The following is a 20,582-nucleotide window of genomic DNA, read 5'->3' as shown; positions in this document are numbered from 1 at the left end:
TTTGGCATTCATCTTGGAGATCAGAGAAAGAGTGCGTCCAAGAGCCATCGAGCTTCCTTACCCTTAGACATGAGTTTTTCTGTCGAGTAGCATGCAAGCTCTGGAAAAAGGCTTTTGATGAGCAGCCCTTATCCATGAGGGGCTTCATTCTTGCCCATCAATTTAATCTGAGCATGTGAAAGGGAATCGTTTTCTGAATCAGAGAGAGGCCTTAACTAAGAAAATTCAAACAATTGTTGTGCTGTCCTTTTTGCCCATTTAACCTCATTCCTCCATTCAGTCATATGCCAGTTGCCATACTCCCTAATGACATTCTGCATACGAGAGACAAAACTGTCCCAAGCATAATTCATGTCCTCCTGGGCATGCAAAGGCAAGGGATGAATTGCAAGTCTGATCATTTGCTGAAAATAGTGATGTCGGAAATAAGCCTGATTAACATGCAATAATCTACTGGAAAGGGGTGGCAAATCATCCAGAGGCATGCCAAGCTGCAAATTCATCCACAATGGGGCATGATCTGACAAGCCCAATGAGAAATCTATAAGGAGATGAGGGCTAAAATCTGCAAATTGTTGTGGGTAAAAAAAATACCATCTATCAAGCCTTGCCCAGTATGTAGTAAGTGCATTATGATGAAAGGTATATCCAGGCACTGACCCTTGGAGAAGCAGCCATAAATCTTCAGCCTGCACAGAAAGAAGCATGCTATCCCATTTCTGCCTTTCCGCAGCAACGGGGTATACAGCCTTTAATGATACGGAGTTAATTAAAATGAAAGGACAAGTGGCCAATCATGATGTCATTATGTTGTTTGACTCGGCGTCAACTCACAATGTGATTAACTCCAAGCTCGTGAAGAGGCTGAAATTAAAGACAAGTCCATGTGACTATGCGTATACAGTCAATGATAGCATATGAGATCTTGAAGTGGTGTTATCTCTTGGTAGAGGGGAATTATTAAAATCTCCACAAATGAATGCATTGGATCTCCATGGATATCTGCATAAAGAATCCCATAATGAAGCCCTCATGGCAGAGGTCTGGGAAGCATAGACAGATGCAAACTCAAGAATATCACCATTGACATTACATTGTATGACCATCCACTTGCCACTGCTGTCATTGAAGGCTAACTGAGGTTCCACCTCATGTCTAACCAGTATGCATACATCTGAGTAGGTAGTGGTACTAGCATAGTATATATCATAACCGCCAAATAATCATGATGACCAGCCATGGAGTGTTGATTATGCTTTTGTAAACAAACAATATCTAGCTGCAATTTATGTACGTCGCTTACCCCTCCAACACCACTGACCACCACACACACATACACTTTTTTTTTTTTTGTGAGAAGAAATCTTTTATTTCTATGGAATAATTACATTCATAGCTGCTTCAAAAACGAAGTAGCTACTACTCAACAAAAGATCTCTATATAAGCTGTATACACATCCTGATCTATCAAACGAGTCTGAAAACAATCGTAGAACGATTCGGGAAGTTATCATGACTTCCTGGTAATGCGGTGAATCATGATAACTTCCCGAATCGCACGGCCTTTGCGCCGGCGATGCTTCATTCAAATTTACACACACACATACACACACACACACACACACACACACACACACACACACATTAGCACATGTCAAAGCAGCCATGCCTAGCTTTTTTTTTCAGCCTGGCTAAAATCCAATCAGCTTGTTGGCGACATGTAACCGACCAACCCAAAGGATAACCCAAATGCCGAACCATCTGATTGAGTGGAACAGTTTCCCCACGCCATAAAAGATCATTCCAGTTTTTAGAATGCAAAGGCAACAATTAAGATTTCTAAAAATTAATATAAAGACCAACCGCCAACCCATATAATGATAAGGCCTGCATCCACACACATACACTTTTTTTTTTTGGGTGAAACTAAGAAAATTATATTATGAAACATCCATTTTACAACAGGGCAGTGCTCGAGAAAAGAGCCAATGCCCTATCCATCAGAAACAATAAAAGAAAAGCTGAATGCAAGAAACATCCAAATCTTCCTCATGCAAGGCATCATATAAGGACTGCCGCAATGAGGCCCGGAAGAACTCATAAGGGTGCTGAAGGGGTGAACTCAGATATGCATGACTTCGCTGTAGCCAGAGGGTCCATAAGGCCCAGTATCTGGTCCAATGGAAGAAAAGAGAATACTGTGACAAAGAAGCTGATAATATGCCAAACATCCAGAAAAACCTCGAGAACCTGTGTGCAGGAAATCTGAGATAGGAGATCTTGTCCAGAAGGTCTCTGGAATATGAGCAAAACCACAAGAAGTGCTGAATACTCTCAGAAGTATGATGACATCTTGGACAAAGAGGAGAGGCAATCCTTCTTTGAGCTAATTTCACTCCCACTGAAAAAATACCAACAATACATCTCCAGAGAAAGAGTCGCTCCTTCAATGGCATTTTCAACTTCCATATCAATTTCAATTTTCCTTTCCACCAAGTTAAAGACTTATTCAGATGCCAAAGAGAATTTGCATGATGAGCAATCCATGGAGGAGGTAATATCAATTGATAAGCCTGTATGGAAGTCAATAGATGCAAAGGCTAAGAGAATAATCCTGGACTTGAGGACTGAAGATGCCAATCTTGAAGCCTGTCTCTTACTTCCAATGTTGGAATTGGAACCAAAGGGAGTAAGAGATCTGCAATAGCTTTCCATATGGGTCTATGATGCATCCTAAGATTGTAGTGTTGGCATGCTGCCAGAAAAGAGCTTTCCATATGGGTCTATGATGCATCCTAAGATTGTAGTGTTGGCATGCTGCCAGAAAAGAGAGAATATGCCCCTGAGTATCTACCACATCATCAATGAACCGGATGCCCAACTTCATGAGATTGTAAGCTCTGATTGGTTGTTGTACAGCAAGAGGAGAGTAAAAAAACAGCACTCCAATGAAGGCTTTCCATTCGAAGCGAGGAAGCTATAGAAGCAGGATGGGGAGACCATTTGATGTGAGAGAGTACTTTCTTCCAATGCTGAATCAAGAAAGTAGAAAATGGACAACCAGGGATTTTACCTTAAAACTTGCCAAGTACTACTTCCGATGGATCAACTAGCCAATGTCCATAAGCATTTGTTCGCATCTGGCCACATAAAAATGCCAACATGATAGACCAAGGCTGCTCTTGCTGAAAAAAAGTCTTGAGCATAGTGATCTTTCTTGCCAACACATGAAATTTGATGTTTATAATATTCAAACCACCGTGCATTCTTGGAGAGCAAAGCAGGTCCATTTTGAGCAGCCTTAAAGCTTTGTTATGAAGCTTTGTTTTCCAAAAAATCTCCATGGCTTGAGACATAAAAGAAGAGAGATCTCGAGATGACCAATGTAATAAAGGAAGGTAAAACTGGACATAAGCTAAAACAATGGACTGGACAATTCAAAGCCGAACATGCAAAGGAAAAGTGGAGATCTTCCAATATTCTAATTTGTCCTGAATTTTGTTAAATACCCAAGACCTTTGTTGCTTACTTCTGATTTTCCAGCCAATTGGATAACCCAAATGTCTTACTATGTTTTCCAGATGAATAATCTGGCCGGGCCAAAGGATAGCATGCCTGTCGCAATGCTTGAGAAGAGTTTTGATTTCTGAAAATTAATTTTTAGACCAGCTGCCAACCCAAAATCAGAAACGGTATCTATCAATAAGCAAAGCTTCAGAGGACTACTCTTTAGCATGAAGAATGAATCATTTGCATAAGCCTGTGCAATGAAAGGCCGTGATCCAGGAATCTGAAGCCCCACTAACTGACCAGTATCAACCAGATGATCCGTATAAAGAAGCAAAGGATGTGAAGCAGAGCAAAGCACTCAGAGGGCATCCTTGTCGAACTGATCGTTCCAGAGTCCAAGACTTAGACAAATGATTCCCTATAAAGCATTGAGCAGTGGAATCTGAGTAAAGCCAATATATGACATTAGCTAGCTTTGGCCCAAAACCAAGTTTAGACATGATTTGAGACATAATCCCACTGTACGGTATCAAATGCCTTTGCCACATCCACCTGCATGACCAAAACATCTTGAGCTGAATATTTTGCATATTCCATTGCGATGAGGGTATTGGAGATATCATGTATATTCCTTCTTGGAACAAAACCATATTGCCTGGGATGAAGTCCATCATGAAGGATATCCTTTATCCGATGAACCAACATTTTAGCAATAAGTTTATATATAACTGGCATCAAAGTGATGGGCCTCCAGTCATCCATAGTCTCACATAGGGGTTTTTTGGACACAAGCTTAACCAGACCATGCTTCTAAGCTGAAGAAAGATGTTGATGCTGCCAGGCTACATTAATGAGCTTCAAGATTGGACCCTTCAGTTCAGCCCAGAAGGCTATAAAAAATTCAACCGTCAAACCATCCCAGCCAGGGGATTTATGTTTACCCAAATGTTTGAGGGCTTCATCCAATTCAATATCTGTAAAAGACATTTCCAGCATTGAAGCTTTTTGCAAAGAAACAATAGGAGAAACAAGCTTAATAAATATGCTCCGAGCCAATTCAACCTGAGGAGTAGAGGAAGATGGCTGAGAAAAAAGAAGCTGAAAATGATCCAGACATTGTTTTTCTAGCTGAGATAAAGTCTGGGTCCAAAGACCATCGGGTTTTCTTACTCTCATGATAGATTGACTTTGTCTGTATGCATGTAAATTCTGAAAGAAAGAATTTGAGGAACAACCCTTATCTAGCATAGGCTTAACTCTAGCCCTTGTCTGCCATTTGGAAAGCTTGCGTTTATCATTAGCATCAATGATGGAAGAAGCACAAGACAATGAACTCTAGAAAGGGACCTTTGATGGCTAATCTGTACCAGGGACTGCTTGTAAGATTTTGCCCACTGGATATGCTGTCTGGTTTCTGCCATGTACCATCTTCCATATTCCTTGATAACATTTTGAATACGATATACAAAAGAGTTCCAAGCAAAGTCCAGATCCTCCTCAGCATGAGATAACAATGGCCTACAAGCCAATCGAATCATTTGCTGGAATTTTTCATGAGAAAGATAGAATTGATTGACCTGTAAGTGTCTGACTGAAAAGAGCTGCATGTCATCCAGAGGCATGCCAAATGAAAAGTTCAGCCAAAGTGGAGTGTGATCAGATAGTTGTTGCATTGAATGGAAGGTTGATGATAATAATAATGATGACGGAGCAACTAATATCCCGCACTCTAGAGGACATGCTATCATTACAATTAAATCACGAGACTTATGGATCAAGCTTATTCGACAATCTTACAAGTCGAAAGGGACCAAGATAAGGATAGCTGAGGAATTCACACGAGCTCAATTGAAGAATAAGGCAGCAAAATTATCTAAGGTCAAGGCTACTAGGAAAGATGGAAAATGGGCAAGGTGCCATGAAGGCATAACACTAATCAAAGAGTTTAAATCCAAACCAAAAGACTCTCAGTCTTAAACCAATGTATGGCTGATTATATTTTTTAGACTGTTATGTAGGTACTCTAAAATAATCGGAGTTGTTTTTGCACTCCATGGAAGCTGCCATGTGCCCTGCCTAAGCAGATGTACTAGATAGTTTTTTGCTATCCCATAGATCTGTTCGTCTCCAGTGGACATTAATAGACTTTCTTTCTTTCTTTCTTTCTTTCTCTCTCAGTGGATGTAAGGGATCACTATGTCAATAGTGAACCCTAGTCCCATAGATCCTGAAGGGTCTCATCAGGACTTTAATAGAATCATATCATATCTCTGTGACGACGCCTGAGAGTGATCGTTTACATTTTTAAAACACCAATCTTTCCACTTTACTGAATGCATAACCAGGAATTCTCCATATGTTTCAAAGGAACAAGCCATATGTTCACACCGAATTCACCTCCATTGGCTACCCTTCCAGGCTTCTAAATCAATTTGATTCACAAACTCGCCCCTTGATTCAGGAAGCACAGGATATTAATCAAAGAGGCGAGCAGAGGGCTTTAAACACAGGACCTTGGTTTCAGAGATCCCAATTGGAAATAAACTATAAACAAATCTAAGAGATTGTTCAGTTATGATTCAGTCTGGCTTGGTTGAGGGGTCCTTTCTGGGGGCTCTACTTCTTCTTTGTGCAATTTTCATTAAAGAGGACTCCAAAAGCGGGTAAAATCATCAGAACTTTTGTTCCTAGAATGGGCTACCTACAATGGAGTCAAACTCCACGAACAAGTCTTAACATCCATACAAGCCTTTAACTCTACATCGCCAAGGACACCTGAGTGAAACACAAGACATTTTTCATAATCTGCTTTGTTCATTCCAGGAAACAAGCTACCATGGACATCCAAACAAAACTTCATCCTTCTGCCTAAAGAAAACACAACTGCATTCATGTAGAAATTTCAAATGAAACTACATACAACTGAGTAGACTTTGTCATTGCCTATGTCAAATTGTCCATATTCCCCCTGCTTTCCAGAATGATATAGACAAGAACCGAGGTTGAGTAGGCATTGCATAATTTCATCGATGCAAGCTTTGGCAGGTTTCATCTTATCTGAGAGAAAGCATCTGCATACAAACCAAAATAAAGCTGGTATTGCTGATTGATATGAAACAGTAATATAATCTCTCCACAAAACTTTATTCCCTAGGTCTCTGTTTGTTAAGTGCTCCTTTAAATGTTACATGAAACCCAACAGTCTGGGACATGTTCTTGCGACCAAGAAAATAAGTAGAAAAAAATGGTAAGGAAATCAAAACAACATTAAAAAAAATTTGTCCTTCACATTTCAATGAATGCTTTGAAAACTAGGAGCACATTCCCGGTATACAAAAAGTTGAGACTTACTGGTCAACAGCATCTGTCAAGTAGGCCTTGTGGATGGCTTCCAGATCCTGCAGATCTTTTGCCTGCAAGAAAGTTTCTAAAGAGATCAGAATATAAATTTTCAACCGCCTCACCAATTTTTCCAAAACCAATATGACATCCTTAGAAAAGACTCTAGGGACAAACTGCAAGCTTGCAACAACTCTTCTTCAGTTTGCAACTAAAATTACCTCGATCACATCTCTCTCTCAGAGCAGGATCACAGAGTTCTTCCCATCGAGTGACATTGATCGTCCAGTCTCTAGCCGCCGACGTGACAGAGACCCCGACCCGATGATCGCAGCACGACACACGAGACATCGAGGGGACACATAGATCACTCTGGGGGACCTCCCATCATTGTTTAGACCCGGGATACGTCCCACGGGAGTCACGGTGGCTCTGGTCTTGCGTCGAGCCTCGTCCAAGAGACCGAGACACACGGCACCCCTTGACGGGCACCAGCGTCCCATCACCAGCTATGCACCAGCTAGGGGGACATGACATACGGAGGATTCCGCTCCGCTCCAATCCTACATCCATATGTATTTGATTATGTATGATCAGACTTAGGATTCAGCATGGGTGATGATGCTCGTTTCAGTAGCTCCACCCTTACTGTGATTTGTATCAGGTTTTCTTTCAGTCTCATAGACCCATCGGTCTTTCGAAGACTCTAAGAAAATTTCTTCCTTTCTTCTCTCTCTCTCTCTCTCTCTCTTTCACTAAAATTACCCCGTGGTGAGCTAGTGGAGATAGTGCAGCCCTACACATACTTGGGAGCAGTTTCACAAGACCCATCTTCTCGATGTCTCAGGTAGCCACAGCACGACTCATACTGGGACAAAGTGCATTGGCCCGACTAGAGAGAATGTTTCCAAGCACACTTTCCAGATCCACCGAGGAAGGGCTGCCTTTTCGACACTTTCATGTGGCCGAATGCCATATATGCAGCACCCTTCTGGGGATGCGATCTCTCGAGGACAAAGTGGAGGAGATTTGAGTGGCTACAGGTGATTATGAGGTCCAGGATGATTCGGAGTGAGCCCTCAGTCCCACATGAGATAGTACAGGCATAGTTCACCAAGACAACTCTCCAAGTTGATGCCATCTTTCAAACAGTGACCTTCATCCACAGAGTTTGGGACTAACCTCACTGAAGACCTCCCAAGCTGGCCCTGGTTCATCAGACTTCATCCCTTTCAGTACAGCATGGACGCGCCTCCTGAATCGATCCCACGAGATGAGATCTCCTCCATCTCCATACATCTTGGACTTGGAAAGGGACCAAGAGCTCCCCACCAAGATCCTGTTCTACCGCGACCACTTTCTGAGAGTATGGGAAGAGGGATTCATCATCAGACCCCAGAATATCTCGAGGACAGAGGAGTCTCACATGCACTGAGGATTGCCATTGGACAAATGTGGATTTCGTCCCATCAGCTAAGGGTTGAGGCGGGGACAACTGCAGGTATACCCAAAGAGCAGTGGATCTGCATGCTATGCACATTGGGGGCGGTTAAGACAGAGGAGCATTTTCTTTGTGCTTGCCAAGCCTACTATGAGATACAAGGATGCTCCCAATGTCTCTACTTGGAGGGGAGTGGCTTTCATCCACTCTCACGACTGATCCATTTCCATGACTAGTCTGCATTGGCCTTTATGTGATGGAGATGTGTCGGCACGGGGAGACACTACTGCGACAGATCAGAGAGCACCAGAGGCAGCTAGACCAAAGGATATAGAGGCTGATCAGACACAACGACGCATCACAGACTTCTATACATTTGAGTCAGCTCTAGGACACAATAGCGCTTCCTATGTATTGGGATCAGGAGATGCACAGGCAGAACTAACTATGGAGGATAGAAGATCTCAAAGCTAGTAGAGAACAACAATGCACAAGGGGGAGAGAGTGCAAGATTGTAAGTGAGGGCAACTCGGTAAAGGACGATGTAGATTGATTGATGTTGCAAGTACAAGGAGCCTCATTTTTATAGGCTGAGTAAGCCTTATCTTCAACCCACTTGTGTGTGTGTGTGAAAGAAATTTGCATTCACAAAGCATTTACATTCATAGCTGTCCCAGGAGCGTGTCCCGGGAGCGGGACAGCTACTACTCACAACTAAAAAACAGTAATAAAAAACTTTCAACTTGGCCCGAGGAAGGTCTCCAAAGGAATGAGCATCTTGTAGAGACCGAGGCAAAGAAGCTCGAAAGTATGGGAAGACATTCACTGAAGATTGCGCATACAGACGAATGGTACGAGCACGCACACACGCCTCATAGATGAGGTCATACAGGAATCAAAACCAGTTCATGTACCACACAACTGGTACAACTGGATCACATTCACACCCACATAGAGGGACACACTTGGTAGGACTCTAGGCCTAGTTCCGACACCTTGGCTACACCTTTCCCAACAAATCCCCCTTTGGAGCAAAGGTGGTGAGACAGAGAAAACTAAAACAAGTCTATCATGGCCTAACTGTGCAATGTTTGAACTACATGTGTTTCCCATGCCAACTCAAAGGTTTTAGTTTGAGCATGGTTCAGAGGTTGAACCAAGAACTCTCATGGCTTTACGTTCAACATGACTCAGAGGCTCCAAGTCAAAGCATGGATGCATGACAACTCAGAGGTGTAGGAAACCAAGGCACCAACATCCTCCAGGCCTGATTCATAGGAGCTCCATCCACTGCCATAAACAATAATATTCCCCCGGACTCCTAAGTAGGTAGAGGGTATAAATCTGAAGCCTAAAACTAAGGCTCTCATACAAAAAGACCAAAAAATACAATCATTTTAGGGAGACTACCTAGGGCAAAGTATCCTTATTGACTTATATTCATATATCAATTGTAGGCCTATGCCTGGGCAGATAACCCATCACTCAAACTTGAACCACACATAGAAATATTGGGAAGGTTCCCCCCTCGAAGTCGGTGCTGCTGCAATTTTGCATAGCTTGGAATACAAGACTCTGCAAGAGCTACACAAGCTTGCATTGAACTCTAACCACTACAAGTTCCTCATGAGATGTTGCAGTGCATCATTTTGTTCCTTGCTTGAATGCACATCCTTCACACTTGGATTCTCATTCTTTTCCCACCATTTGAGCCAGTTGCAGATCGAATCAGCGATGAGGTCACTAAGTGGTTAGAGAATTTCTGAACTGGAAATTATCTGCACGTACCACACAAAATTCAGTTCAACATCTATGGGACGAAGAGTACGCAAAAATTGCCTTTCTGATGCTGAGAGGCAGTCATTCAAAGTCTGCAACGTAATCTCATTTTTCAAACCCTTCAGTCGAATCAGATTGATTGTTTTTTTAAGATATTTGTCATAACCATTACTAAGTAGGGGGAGGCAACTACTTGTCTTCTCTTGCTGATGCCTTCTGTCCATCTCAATGAAATACATTGGATAATAATATTGGGCAAAGGAGTGACTTCTCAAACAATGATTCCCTTCCAACGCATCACCGCATCAACAATAATTCAAACTCCCCTCGTGATTCTTCCACTTCTCCAGAGATGCCTACGATATGGGTGTTAGCACTTAGCCTTGGTATGTGCCTTGTAGGTCATGTCAACACGTAGACCTGACTTCATTGGTACAACCATATGGTTGACTAAATACTCACATTTGCTTCAGCTTGTTGTTTGCTCCCTTGCACTCCACTTCCATTCCATTGCTTCCTACACCCAACAGTGGTATCAGAGCAGGTTCTCTTGCTCCTACCCATCTCCCCCCATGCTTTCAGCTCAAATCACCCTCCTGCCAAGGAATTAAACGTGTCGGGTGAAAACGGGAGCCAACCCGATACGCTATGAAGTTTCGGTGGAGTGGCTTCTATTTCTATGCTTCAAGCATTGGTCTCAGGTATGGGCATCTTAGCAAAATAGATATTCGTCGACTTGGTCTATAACAGTGTAGGCCATCTTCTCCAAGTCGTATTGATGCCCTCTGGGCCCTAGTATGTGCCATGTAGCTTTAGTTGTTGGCACTTAGGTCACCTAGTACTTTTAGTGTCTTATGACACCTAGTACTAGTGGTACCATTAGGACACTAGGTCCTACGGTTCTCTTTTATAGTACATTGTACTTTTATTTTCATTGTAGTTGATGTGACAGCTTCGACTTCTTGCTCCACTCTTTTGCATCCTTTTGCTTCCGTGAGCATACAGTGGTATCAGAGTACTTTATCCCATACCATGGAGGGGGGTTTGTAGGCCATCTTTTGCCAATCGTATTGATGCCCTCTGGGCCTTGGTATGTGCCATGTAGCTTTAGTTATTGGCACTTAGGTTACCTAGTACTTTTAGTGTCTTAGGACACCTAGTACTAGTGGTACCACTAGGACACTAGGTCCTAGGGTTCTCTTTTATAGTACTTTGTACTTTCATTTTCATTGTAGTTGATGTGACGGCTTCCACTTCTTGCTCCACTCTTTTGCATCCTTTTGCTTTCATGAGTCTACAAACAGCATCTTAGACCTCTCATACCAGCTACCGTGCTAGCACCGCCACATCTCGTCATACGGATGACTGTACGGGTCTGTACAATCACCTCGATCATCACGTCGTGCACATTTCGCCAAACCTTTAGTACCACTAGGACACTAGGTCCTAGGGTTCTCTTTTATAGTACTTTGTACTTTCATTTTCATTGTAGTTGATGCGACGGCTTCCACTTCTTGCTCTACTCTTTTGCATCCTTTTGCTTCCGTGAGTCTACAAATAGCATCTTCGAGCTCTCATACTAGCTACCGTGCTAGCACCGCGGCATCTCGCCATACGGATGCGTACAATGGACTCGATCACCGCGTTGTGTACATTTCGCCGAACTTTTGTGCCCCGCGGCCTGCCGTACAACCGTATGGACCATCCGTCCATCTACTTGCCTGGACCTTGTTCTCTACCTAGGACGTCTGCTCTTGTGCCATCGGTCTTCGTTCCATGTGGTTTTCTCCATTTGAGATTTGGAGCTTCTAACTTTTTTGCTTTGAATTGGTATAGGAGACGTGTTTGGTAGACATTCGTGCACTCTATGCACTCATTTGGAGTGTGAGAATTTTTTGCTATTTCTAGCAGTCAGATTCGTAGATTTTGGCATTATGGTAAACATTGCATTGGCATTTGCAGGACATTGCAGTCACAGTACCGAACATTGTCACAGTTGTGAAATTTCAGTATTTGGGCCACCATTTGGACATATTTGCAGACATTTGCCCTTTGTTCTGCGCTGGTCATTTGCACGACAACACTTTGCAAAGGGGGTCCTTTGATTGACTAATTTTTCCAGGTCATTTTTGGGTACAGATTGTGCATGAGCAGCCACTTTTGGCATTCACATTTGCAGAGATTGTTGTCAATTCTTACCTGAAATTTGCAACTAGCAATCAGATACTTTGAGCAGGCCAGCTCTTTGCAGTGATAGCCTTGAGGCTTTGACCTTTGCAGGGGACTCTTTTTCTTTGGGGATTTTTATTTGCAATGGCTCACCATCAATCTCTTGGAATGCTTGCCCATGAAGACAAGCTTGATGGTACCAACTATCACATGTGGTCATACTTGTTGTGCCACCTGTTGGTATCCCACAAATTTTGGGGTATTGTCAACGGATCAAAGACTAGACCTGTCTCTTCATCACAAGCACCAGCTGCCACTTCTTGTTCATCTTCCACTACTCCCGCAGTGCCTGCCATAGACACTCCCACACCTGAACATATTCTTTTGGGGTGAGAGAGATGCACATGCACATGCAGTGATTGCTATGAAGAGCAAGAGGAAGATTATACATCACATTTGGTCTTGCAAGACAACCAAGGACGCATGGGATACTTTGGCTAGTCTTTCTCAGATTCGCAATAGGTCCGGGTTGCCTATTTACGTAGGCAACTGGATACTATTAAGACGAACGAAGGGGATGGCATGCATGCCTATCTCACCAAAATTAAGGATATAAGAGAGCAGCTCATAAATTTGATGAGAATGTCCTAGATTCATAGGTGGTGTCTAAGACACTTGATGGGCTGTCAGTGCGGAGTCATGAATTTATTCCTGCTTTCATTTCAGCCATGGCAAGAAAATGTCTAAAACATGCGAACACATCTGACTTGGCTTTCGTGCCATAAATCCACGTGAACCTGGTGAAGTCATCCACAAATGCGGAAAAGTATAACTAGCCTCCAAGTGATGTGTCCGCATCAGCCCGCATACATCAGTATGTACGAGATACAACTTTCTAGATGCACCAACAACCCCATCCTTTGGAAATGAGAACTTGTGCATTTTGCCCAATAAGCAGCCCTCACAAACATGTTTAGCAAGTGCATGCATGGGTGGGAGTGCAACCACCATATTGCATTTTCACTAGACTCTTGTAATTGAGATGCCCCAATCTCTCATGCAATAAGTGAGTATCTGAAATTACAGATTCCGATACCAAGTTTGCCTTAATGGCTCGCTGTTTTTCATAAACATCAAGGTTACAGCCCACTCGAAGGTGGCCCAATAAGTACAATACAATCATCGTACTGGTTGTCATACATTGCACAACGATAACCATCAAAAAGAACTCAAAAGCCATTCAAGGAGATGGCTGAGTCTTGAGATAGAAATGAGGTTCTTTTTTTCACCTAGCACATACAACACATCTAGAAGTGTATACCTAGATGAATCCAGGAACATTCCCAAACTCATCCTCTAAAAACACAACATAGTGCACTTTCAATCTCATGATAGTCACTCATAAGGTTGAAAACCATAAACTCCATCACGCATAGCAGGGACTAGCTACTATGAAATCCCCACTGATGTCATCAACGCCCAACAGTGGGTGTAGACCAAAGTATAAAAATATGCTGTCACACATACAAATCCACACACCCACACATACTTGAGCATCCATTTATACAACGTCTTCGTACTGAAGTTTTTGTCGGCACTCCGAAGGTGAAGGGCAGACTCAACCATGATGAAGGCTAGCACTAAAGAAGACTGTATCCCTTGATATTGAGATGACCTCTATCTGGCCAATCCCTTTCACGGGATAAGATACATTGTTGGCACATGTCCCTGTGCCACCATGTGGAGCAGCCCCCAATGACTAAAAGAGAGGTTTGCAGGAAGGAATGTGCTTCAAAGCACCACTGTCAATGTACCAATCTCAGTCATATTCTGAGATAGACAAGGCTGTAGCATGCTTCTCTGAATGGTAATGGCATGTCACAACAAATGCCCACTCATGATGAGCAAAATGTTTGCTGCCTCATGAACATGTTCGGGGCAGCAGAGGCATTTGTGACAGCAAGACCTGTTTGTTGTTTTTTCTTTGCAATAATTACAGCGCTTGCTGTTTTTTCTCTTCCCATCTAACGGGGCAGAAGTTGATGAAGGTCCAAAAGTCTTGGGCTTGCTGAAATTCTTGCCCCTTTGCCCTTGTCTCTATGATGTGTAGCAAAGGCCTGATCTGCATGAATGAATGCAGCCCGATTGGTGCGGCTCTGCTCCTCTTGCAAGAAAAGGGAAACAAGCTAATTGAAGCTATAGTGGTTGGGGTTACCCATGGCCACTAGCTTCAGTGTCATAGCGAATCCCTGGTATGAGTTAGGGAGGTGAGTACATGTCCCGTGAGTTTTCTGAGTTTTTAGCAGCTTGGGGTATCATTCCTTAATGCACAATGTCATATACTCCGCCGCAAAATGGGCTCGCAAAGAGGAAAATCGTACAGAGATGGAGATGAGCAGATGCATGCTGTGAAGGGCAAGTCTCTGCCGAACAAATTTTGGTTGGATGCCATCATGTATTCCAACTATGTACTCAATAGAGTACCCACCGGGCATTGAAGACTATCACACCCTATGAGGCATGGACCGACCGGAAGCCTGTTATTTCACATGTGCGAGTGTTTGGGTCATTGGCATATGCGCATGTTCCATCTCAGCTGAGGCATAAGCTTGAGGACAAGGCCATCAAATATTGGCTACAGCTCAGAAGCAAGGGATATCGGTTGTATCAGCCTAGCACAGGTAAGGTAATCATCAGTAGGGATGTTGTTTTTCGTGAGAATGTGCCTTCACCTTGGCTGGACTACAAAAAACAGCCATCCATTGAGGCCTCGAATGTCTATGATTCTCTGCTGCCCCTCTTCCAATCACCTACAGATTCAGAACAGCCAGTGCATAGTATAAAGCTACATGCTTCAAGCAGCATACATCCTCCTCCCGTTGATCCCATGCTATTGAGCAGGCAGTTGAAGAGGAAAGGGCTGTCATTAGACAGCAAAAATCAGTCCCTTGTTGGCTTTTGGACACCCTCAAGGATAGCAAGCAGATTGAGCCTTTACCTGCCTGCACTAGAGAAGTGAACAAACAAATGCAGGGTAAATTCTTGGCTATAGCTTTAATTGCCACTGCTTGTAATGAAGAGCCTCTATGTCACAAGGATGATTTTCACAACAAAGAAAGGATGGATGCCATGAGAGCTGAACTTGAGTGCATTCATGCAAATGGCACTTGGGAATTGTGTGACTTGCCTGCACGCAAGTGTGCTACATGCACAAATGGGTTTATAAGGTCAAAATGGAAAGCTAAAGGCAATGTCAACCGCTTCAAAGCCTGCCTGGTTGCAAAGGAACATGGCATTGACTTTTAGGAGACCTTTGCCCCCACCTCACGCATTACGACCATATGGTGCATCATTGCTCTCACATCCCACAAACATTGGGAGGTTCATCAGTTGGACATTAAGACTGCCTTTCTTCATGGTGATTTACAGGAAGAGGTCTATGTCACTCAACCACCTGGCTTTGAGCAAAAAGGTTGTGAAAATCAGGTTTGCCGGCTGAGAAGGGCCCTTTCATTAAAGCAGGCACCCCAGGAATGTTATGCCAAGATATATGCATATTTGACAGACCGTGGCTTTCTGAACAGCCCTACACAGGCCACTGTAAAAGAGTGCTGTAGAATTTTTAACTCTCATTCTTTATGTGGATGACATGCTTGTCCACTAGGCTAGATATGGAAGAAATTGCAGATTTCAAGGCTGACTTGCAGAAATCATTTGCAATGACAGACATGGGCTCCTGGGCATCCCGTTTGCATATGTTGAGATAGGTATAATGATAAGTCAGTCTGAGTACATTGGACAGCTCGTACTCCGCTTCCAGTTTGAGGAATTGCAAGCAACTTTCTAAACCATTGGAGCCTGGATTCCGTTTCTCCTCTAAAGATGGGAGTGCCCCATTTGATGCCATCCTTTATGAGCAAGCTGAGGGCTGCCTCATTTATTTATGTCATACTCGTCCTGATCTTCAGTATGCCATCTCCCAGTTGAGCAGATACATGCACAAGCCCAACACGTAGCATTTGGCAAGCAGTGAAGCGGGTCTTCCGTTACTTGAAGGCCATGCAAAATTTGGGAATGTTCTATGGTGATAAGTCTCCACTAGTCTTGCATGCTTTCACGGACAGTAATTAGGTAGGTTGTTATGAAACGAGAGTGTCCCACAATGGCAATTGTTTCATGCTTGGATCGTCATGCATCTCATGGTTCAACAAGAAGCAGTCTACAGTTGTTACTTCTAGTTGTGAAGCTGAGTATAGGGCAGCTTTCACATCTAAAGTAGAGTGTGTTTGGCTCCGCAAGTTGCTAGCAAATCTTGACATCAGCTACGGTGAAGGAAAAAGGGGCACAAACATAGCATCCCATGCCCTCATGTTGATGGTGAGATAGAGGAACGAGATCCAAGTTTCTACAAGACAAGGGCACCCTACATGCAAAATTTTTGGAAGCAAGGGCAAAAGAGTGCTACGCCCTACAAACAAGTGTAATTTTGTTACACACTGTCGAAGGAAAAACGTGATCCTATAAGTCCTTGGGCAGCTTCTCCACAAGAGCAACCGCCTCAAGATCGATTGGCATTTACCCTAACAATAAGCGTAGCTCTTAGGAAAAAACAATGAGCTGGAAAATGGCAGAATCAGCATGTCTGATGCCTTGTTCTTCTAGAAGGTCTACATAGGTGGCAGCTTAGCATTTTCCTCTAAAGCAAAAAGTTGACGATGTCTCTCTAAGTAAGACGTGGCGCATGTGGGGCAGATCAAGGTTGACAATTTTAAGGCAACTCCATGCAACAAGGTCGATGTGAGCAACATATTACACCTCCCTTTGATACCCATTATTGGGATCGAGAGATAAAGGTAGAACTCACTATGGAGGATAGAAGATCTCCATAGCAGCAGAGAACAACAATGCACAAGGGAGAGACAGATTGCAAGTCAGGGCAGCTCGGCAAACGACGATGTGATTGATAGATGTTGCAAGTACAAGCAGCCTCATTTTTCTAGGCTGAGGTAGCCTTGTCTCCAAAACAACCCCCCCCCCCCTCTCTTCCCCCTTCATAGATGAGGTCATACAAGAATCAAATCGAATCTAACCCAGTCCAGGTACCACACAAGTGGCACAAGTGGATCACCTTTACACCCACATAGTGAGGGACATATACCGAGATGAGTCACAAAACATGCCCAAACTCATCCTCTAAAACACAACATAGTGCAGTTTCAATTTCAATCTCCTGATAGTCACTCATAAGGTTGAAAATCATAAACTACATCATGCATAGCAAGGACTAGCTACTATGGCATCCCTACTAGCGTCATCAGCGTCCAACAGTGGGTGTAGACCATAGTATAAACATATGCTCTCACACATACAAATCCACACACCCACACATACTTGAGCATCCATTTATATTGTGGCTGATGTGATTCATGATGATGGTACCATGATATCTTTTCCATTTATACAAAGTCTTCGTACTGAGTTTTCATAGGCACTCCGGAGGTGGAGGGCAGACTTAGCCATGACGAAGCCTAGCACTAAAGGAGAAGGCTAATCAAAAGGGATTCCAAAACCTCTTCATTCAAGCTACGACTACTTGAGAAGACTAAATGATTTCATTTTAATCTCTCCCGAATGAGCATCTATATCTAGCTAATAGGGCAACGCACCACTTAAGATGGAAAGAACTATCGCAAAACGAGCAAGCCGCAACATGGATGAAAACTTCACAAGGTAAAATTTGCATGTCCGCTAATACGGCAGAAGCATATACCTAGATGAGTCCAGGAACATGCCCAAACTCATCCTCTAAATACACAACCTAGTGCAGTTTCAATTTCATGATAGTCACTCATAAGGTTGAAAACCATAAACTCCATCACGCATAGTAGGGACTAGCCACTATGACATCCCCACATAGTGAGGGACACACTCACTAAACTCTAGGCCTAGTTCCCACACCTTGGCTACGAATTTCCCAACGCTATGTGGCCTCTCTAGCCACATAGTCAAAAAAATTTGTCCAGAAAAAAAGGCTAAACTAAAGCCATACCCAACCTCAACCTGCACACAAGAGGCAACGGGTTCCTAAGAATTCCACAGAGCATAAACCTCTACCTAAAGAATTGGTTCTTGCTAAGAAGACTACTTGAGCCAAGAGTGGTCTAGTTTCTCCGCAGGAAACTAGAAATGCCTTTGATGTGCTAAATAGTGTTGATCAGGAAATAGAGGAATGGATTCAAGAGGTATTGAAAAAAGAGGAGGACATGGTAGTAAAAGAGGCTGGTAAAAAGAATTTGAAGATGACATCAACAAAGAAGATGATCAAGTGAGGGAGGACTCTAAGGATGAAGACTCTAAGGAGGATATGCCTAATTACCTTCCTTGTGCTATCTAAAGCAGAAGCTATCTTGCATAACAAGAGAAGGCAATTTAAGATGGGGACAGCGGTGGGCTAACTGAACTTGATAGAATCATGGGGCTTGCTCAGCAATTGGCTTAGAAATAATTCATTATCAACTACTTTCCTAGCCCTTCAAAAAGTATGGTGTGTCAATTCAGAGACTCATGAGGGTAGATAGAAGAAGGAAGTGGTTTTTCATTGAGCATGAGGAAGGAAAAGGAGTTACAGCCATAGGTATTCTCTCCCACTTTGGGGAAAATGTTACCTCTGCTACCTTTGACCCTTTGGAAAAGTAACTTGCCCTCAAATATGACTTTTAAGGAAATTCAGTTCTCAGTGATTTCAGTTTATGCTCCCATGGGGTATGTTGTCAGGAGGCAAGTTTGGGGCTCTTTGACAAGTTTTGATGGGCTTGCGGTTTTAGTATGGGAGAGTCAGTCTGGGGTAGATGAGATTGTATAGAATTTACCAAAACCCCTAAATTTTGATTTTTTTGGTGTCCCTGCCATACGCGGTAGGGTGTTTGGAGCTAGGACATGTGGTGGATTCCACTCAATGGAATCAAAACCCTTTTGCCTTTTTATACACTTTTCAGTCCTTTAGTAGATGACCCTATATCTACTTATAGATCCCAATGCTATACGGGACAAAGATGCTTTTCCCATCCACATGGTTTCTGAACCACTTCTTAGTTCCAAACACCTTTAGAGGGCCCTAGGACTGAGACTTGGTGTGTTTGATCAATAATAGATGAATAATGAAGCTGAGAGAAAGATCACATAAGTAACACAATAAATATTATGGAGACTTTTTTAATTCAATAGTAGTACTATTCTAGTCATACACCTACACGTTAGGTAAATTCTACCAATAAGTGAAAAATCCACGGAAAGCCAAGATCAGACCAGCTTATGAGCCTAGGAGGAATATGGTACTAATGTTTAGAAACCCCTTTTTTCATTGATTGTATGCACCAGTAGAGGGATCATGGGGCAAATTTCTAAAAGATTAGTTAACCGAACCAAAGGTTATGTTAGTTAACCATGAGACAAATTTAAATTAATTCTACTTACTAGATTATAGTTTAATTAAAGTTTAGCTTTAACTGGTTTGATTAAACTGTTTGCTTTATATCCTTTTCAGTTTTCTAGTTTTCTATTTCATTAGTTCTAGTCTAGATTATCGATGGCAAACCAACACATTCCTTGCTCGATTACCATTTCGATTCAGCTTGCTCCCTACCTTCATCTCGCCCTCTCTTGCTGTGACATCTTCCAGCCTTCTTCGAGTAAATCTGCTGCTTCTGTTTTGAACCCATAAGCTCTTTGCTGCATATTTTTGCTATCTACGACGGGCCAACCATCATCTAGCCCTCCGCCAAATTGATTTGCAGCAACCTCAGCTTGTCTTCAACGTCGCTTTATGCGTAGACCCTCTCACTACACATATCCACTAACTTTTGCACTTCCAAGTTGCTCCTGCTGATATGTGCCAGCAATTTTTTGCAATTCATCTTCTTTTAGTTTTTTTACCTTCGAGCATCACTTAGCCCTTGTTCATGCTGCAAAATTTCTCCAATGTAAACCCACATATCTTCGTGTATTGCAATTTGGTATTTTTGCTGCTCATGAACACTAGTTGGATGACAAATTGTATATCTAGACACTTGGCAAAATTTCCACTTACTCCAAGAGCTCAAGATGTCATGTTTTGAACATCTAGCTGCTCCTTCACATGCGATTCCGATTTGGGAGCTACTCTGCATGGCTTTTGAAGAACTAAGAAGAGCACAAATGAAGGAGCGCAGACCTCCTCTACCCTCTACCCTAGTTGAAGAAACTGCAAACTTAGAAGTGCATGTTTTGCAGAGGCTACTAATGATTGTTAGGATACTTAGCTGATTAAATATAATCTACACCTTGTTTTGCTAGAGATTTATTGAGT

General features: G+C 42.8%; 1 protein-coding gene across 3 annotated transcripts in view; it reads right to left on the bottom strand.

Moving 5' to 3' along the window:
* Nucleotides 1-20,582, bottom strand: part of LOC147889914 (Spc97 / Spc98 family of spindle pole body (SBP) component) — a 144,533-nt gene that overhangs the window by 6,477 nt on the left and 117,474 nt on the right. For all 3 annotated transcript variants that reach the window (XM_087390731.1, XM_087390732.1, XM_087390733.1), the window contains 2 exons: nt 6,862-6,923; nt 6,431-6,581 (listed from right to left, as the gene is read on the bottom strand). In XM_087390731.1, coding sequence (XP_087246857.1) covers nt 6,431-6,581; nt 6,862-6,923 — 213 coding nt within the window. The remainder of the gene's footprint in view (nt 1-6,430; nt 6,582-6,861; nt 6,924-20,582) is intronic.

The sequence above is a fragment of the Dipteris shenzhenensis genome, chromosome 19 (genome assembly GCF_047967505.1).
Source record: "Dipteris shenzhenensis isolate YYH24624 ecotype China chromosome 19, Dip_SZ_1.0, whole genome shotgun sequence".
Classification (NCBI taxonomy): domain Eukaryota; kingdom Viridiplantae; phylum Streptophyta; class Polypodiopsida; order Gleicheniales; family Dipteridaceae; genus Dipteris; species Dipteris shenzhenensis.
The sequence above is the reverse complement of the archived record's forward strand: the minus strand, read 5'-3'. Positions and strand labels throughout refer to the sequence as shown.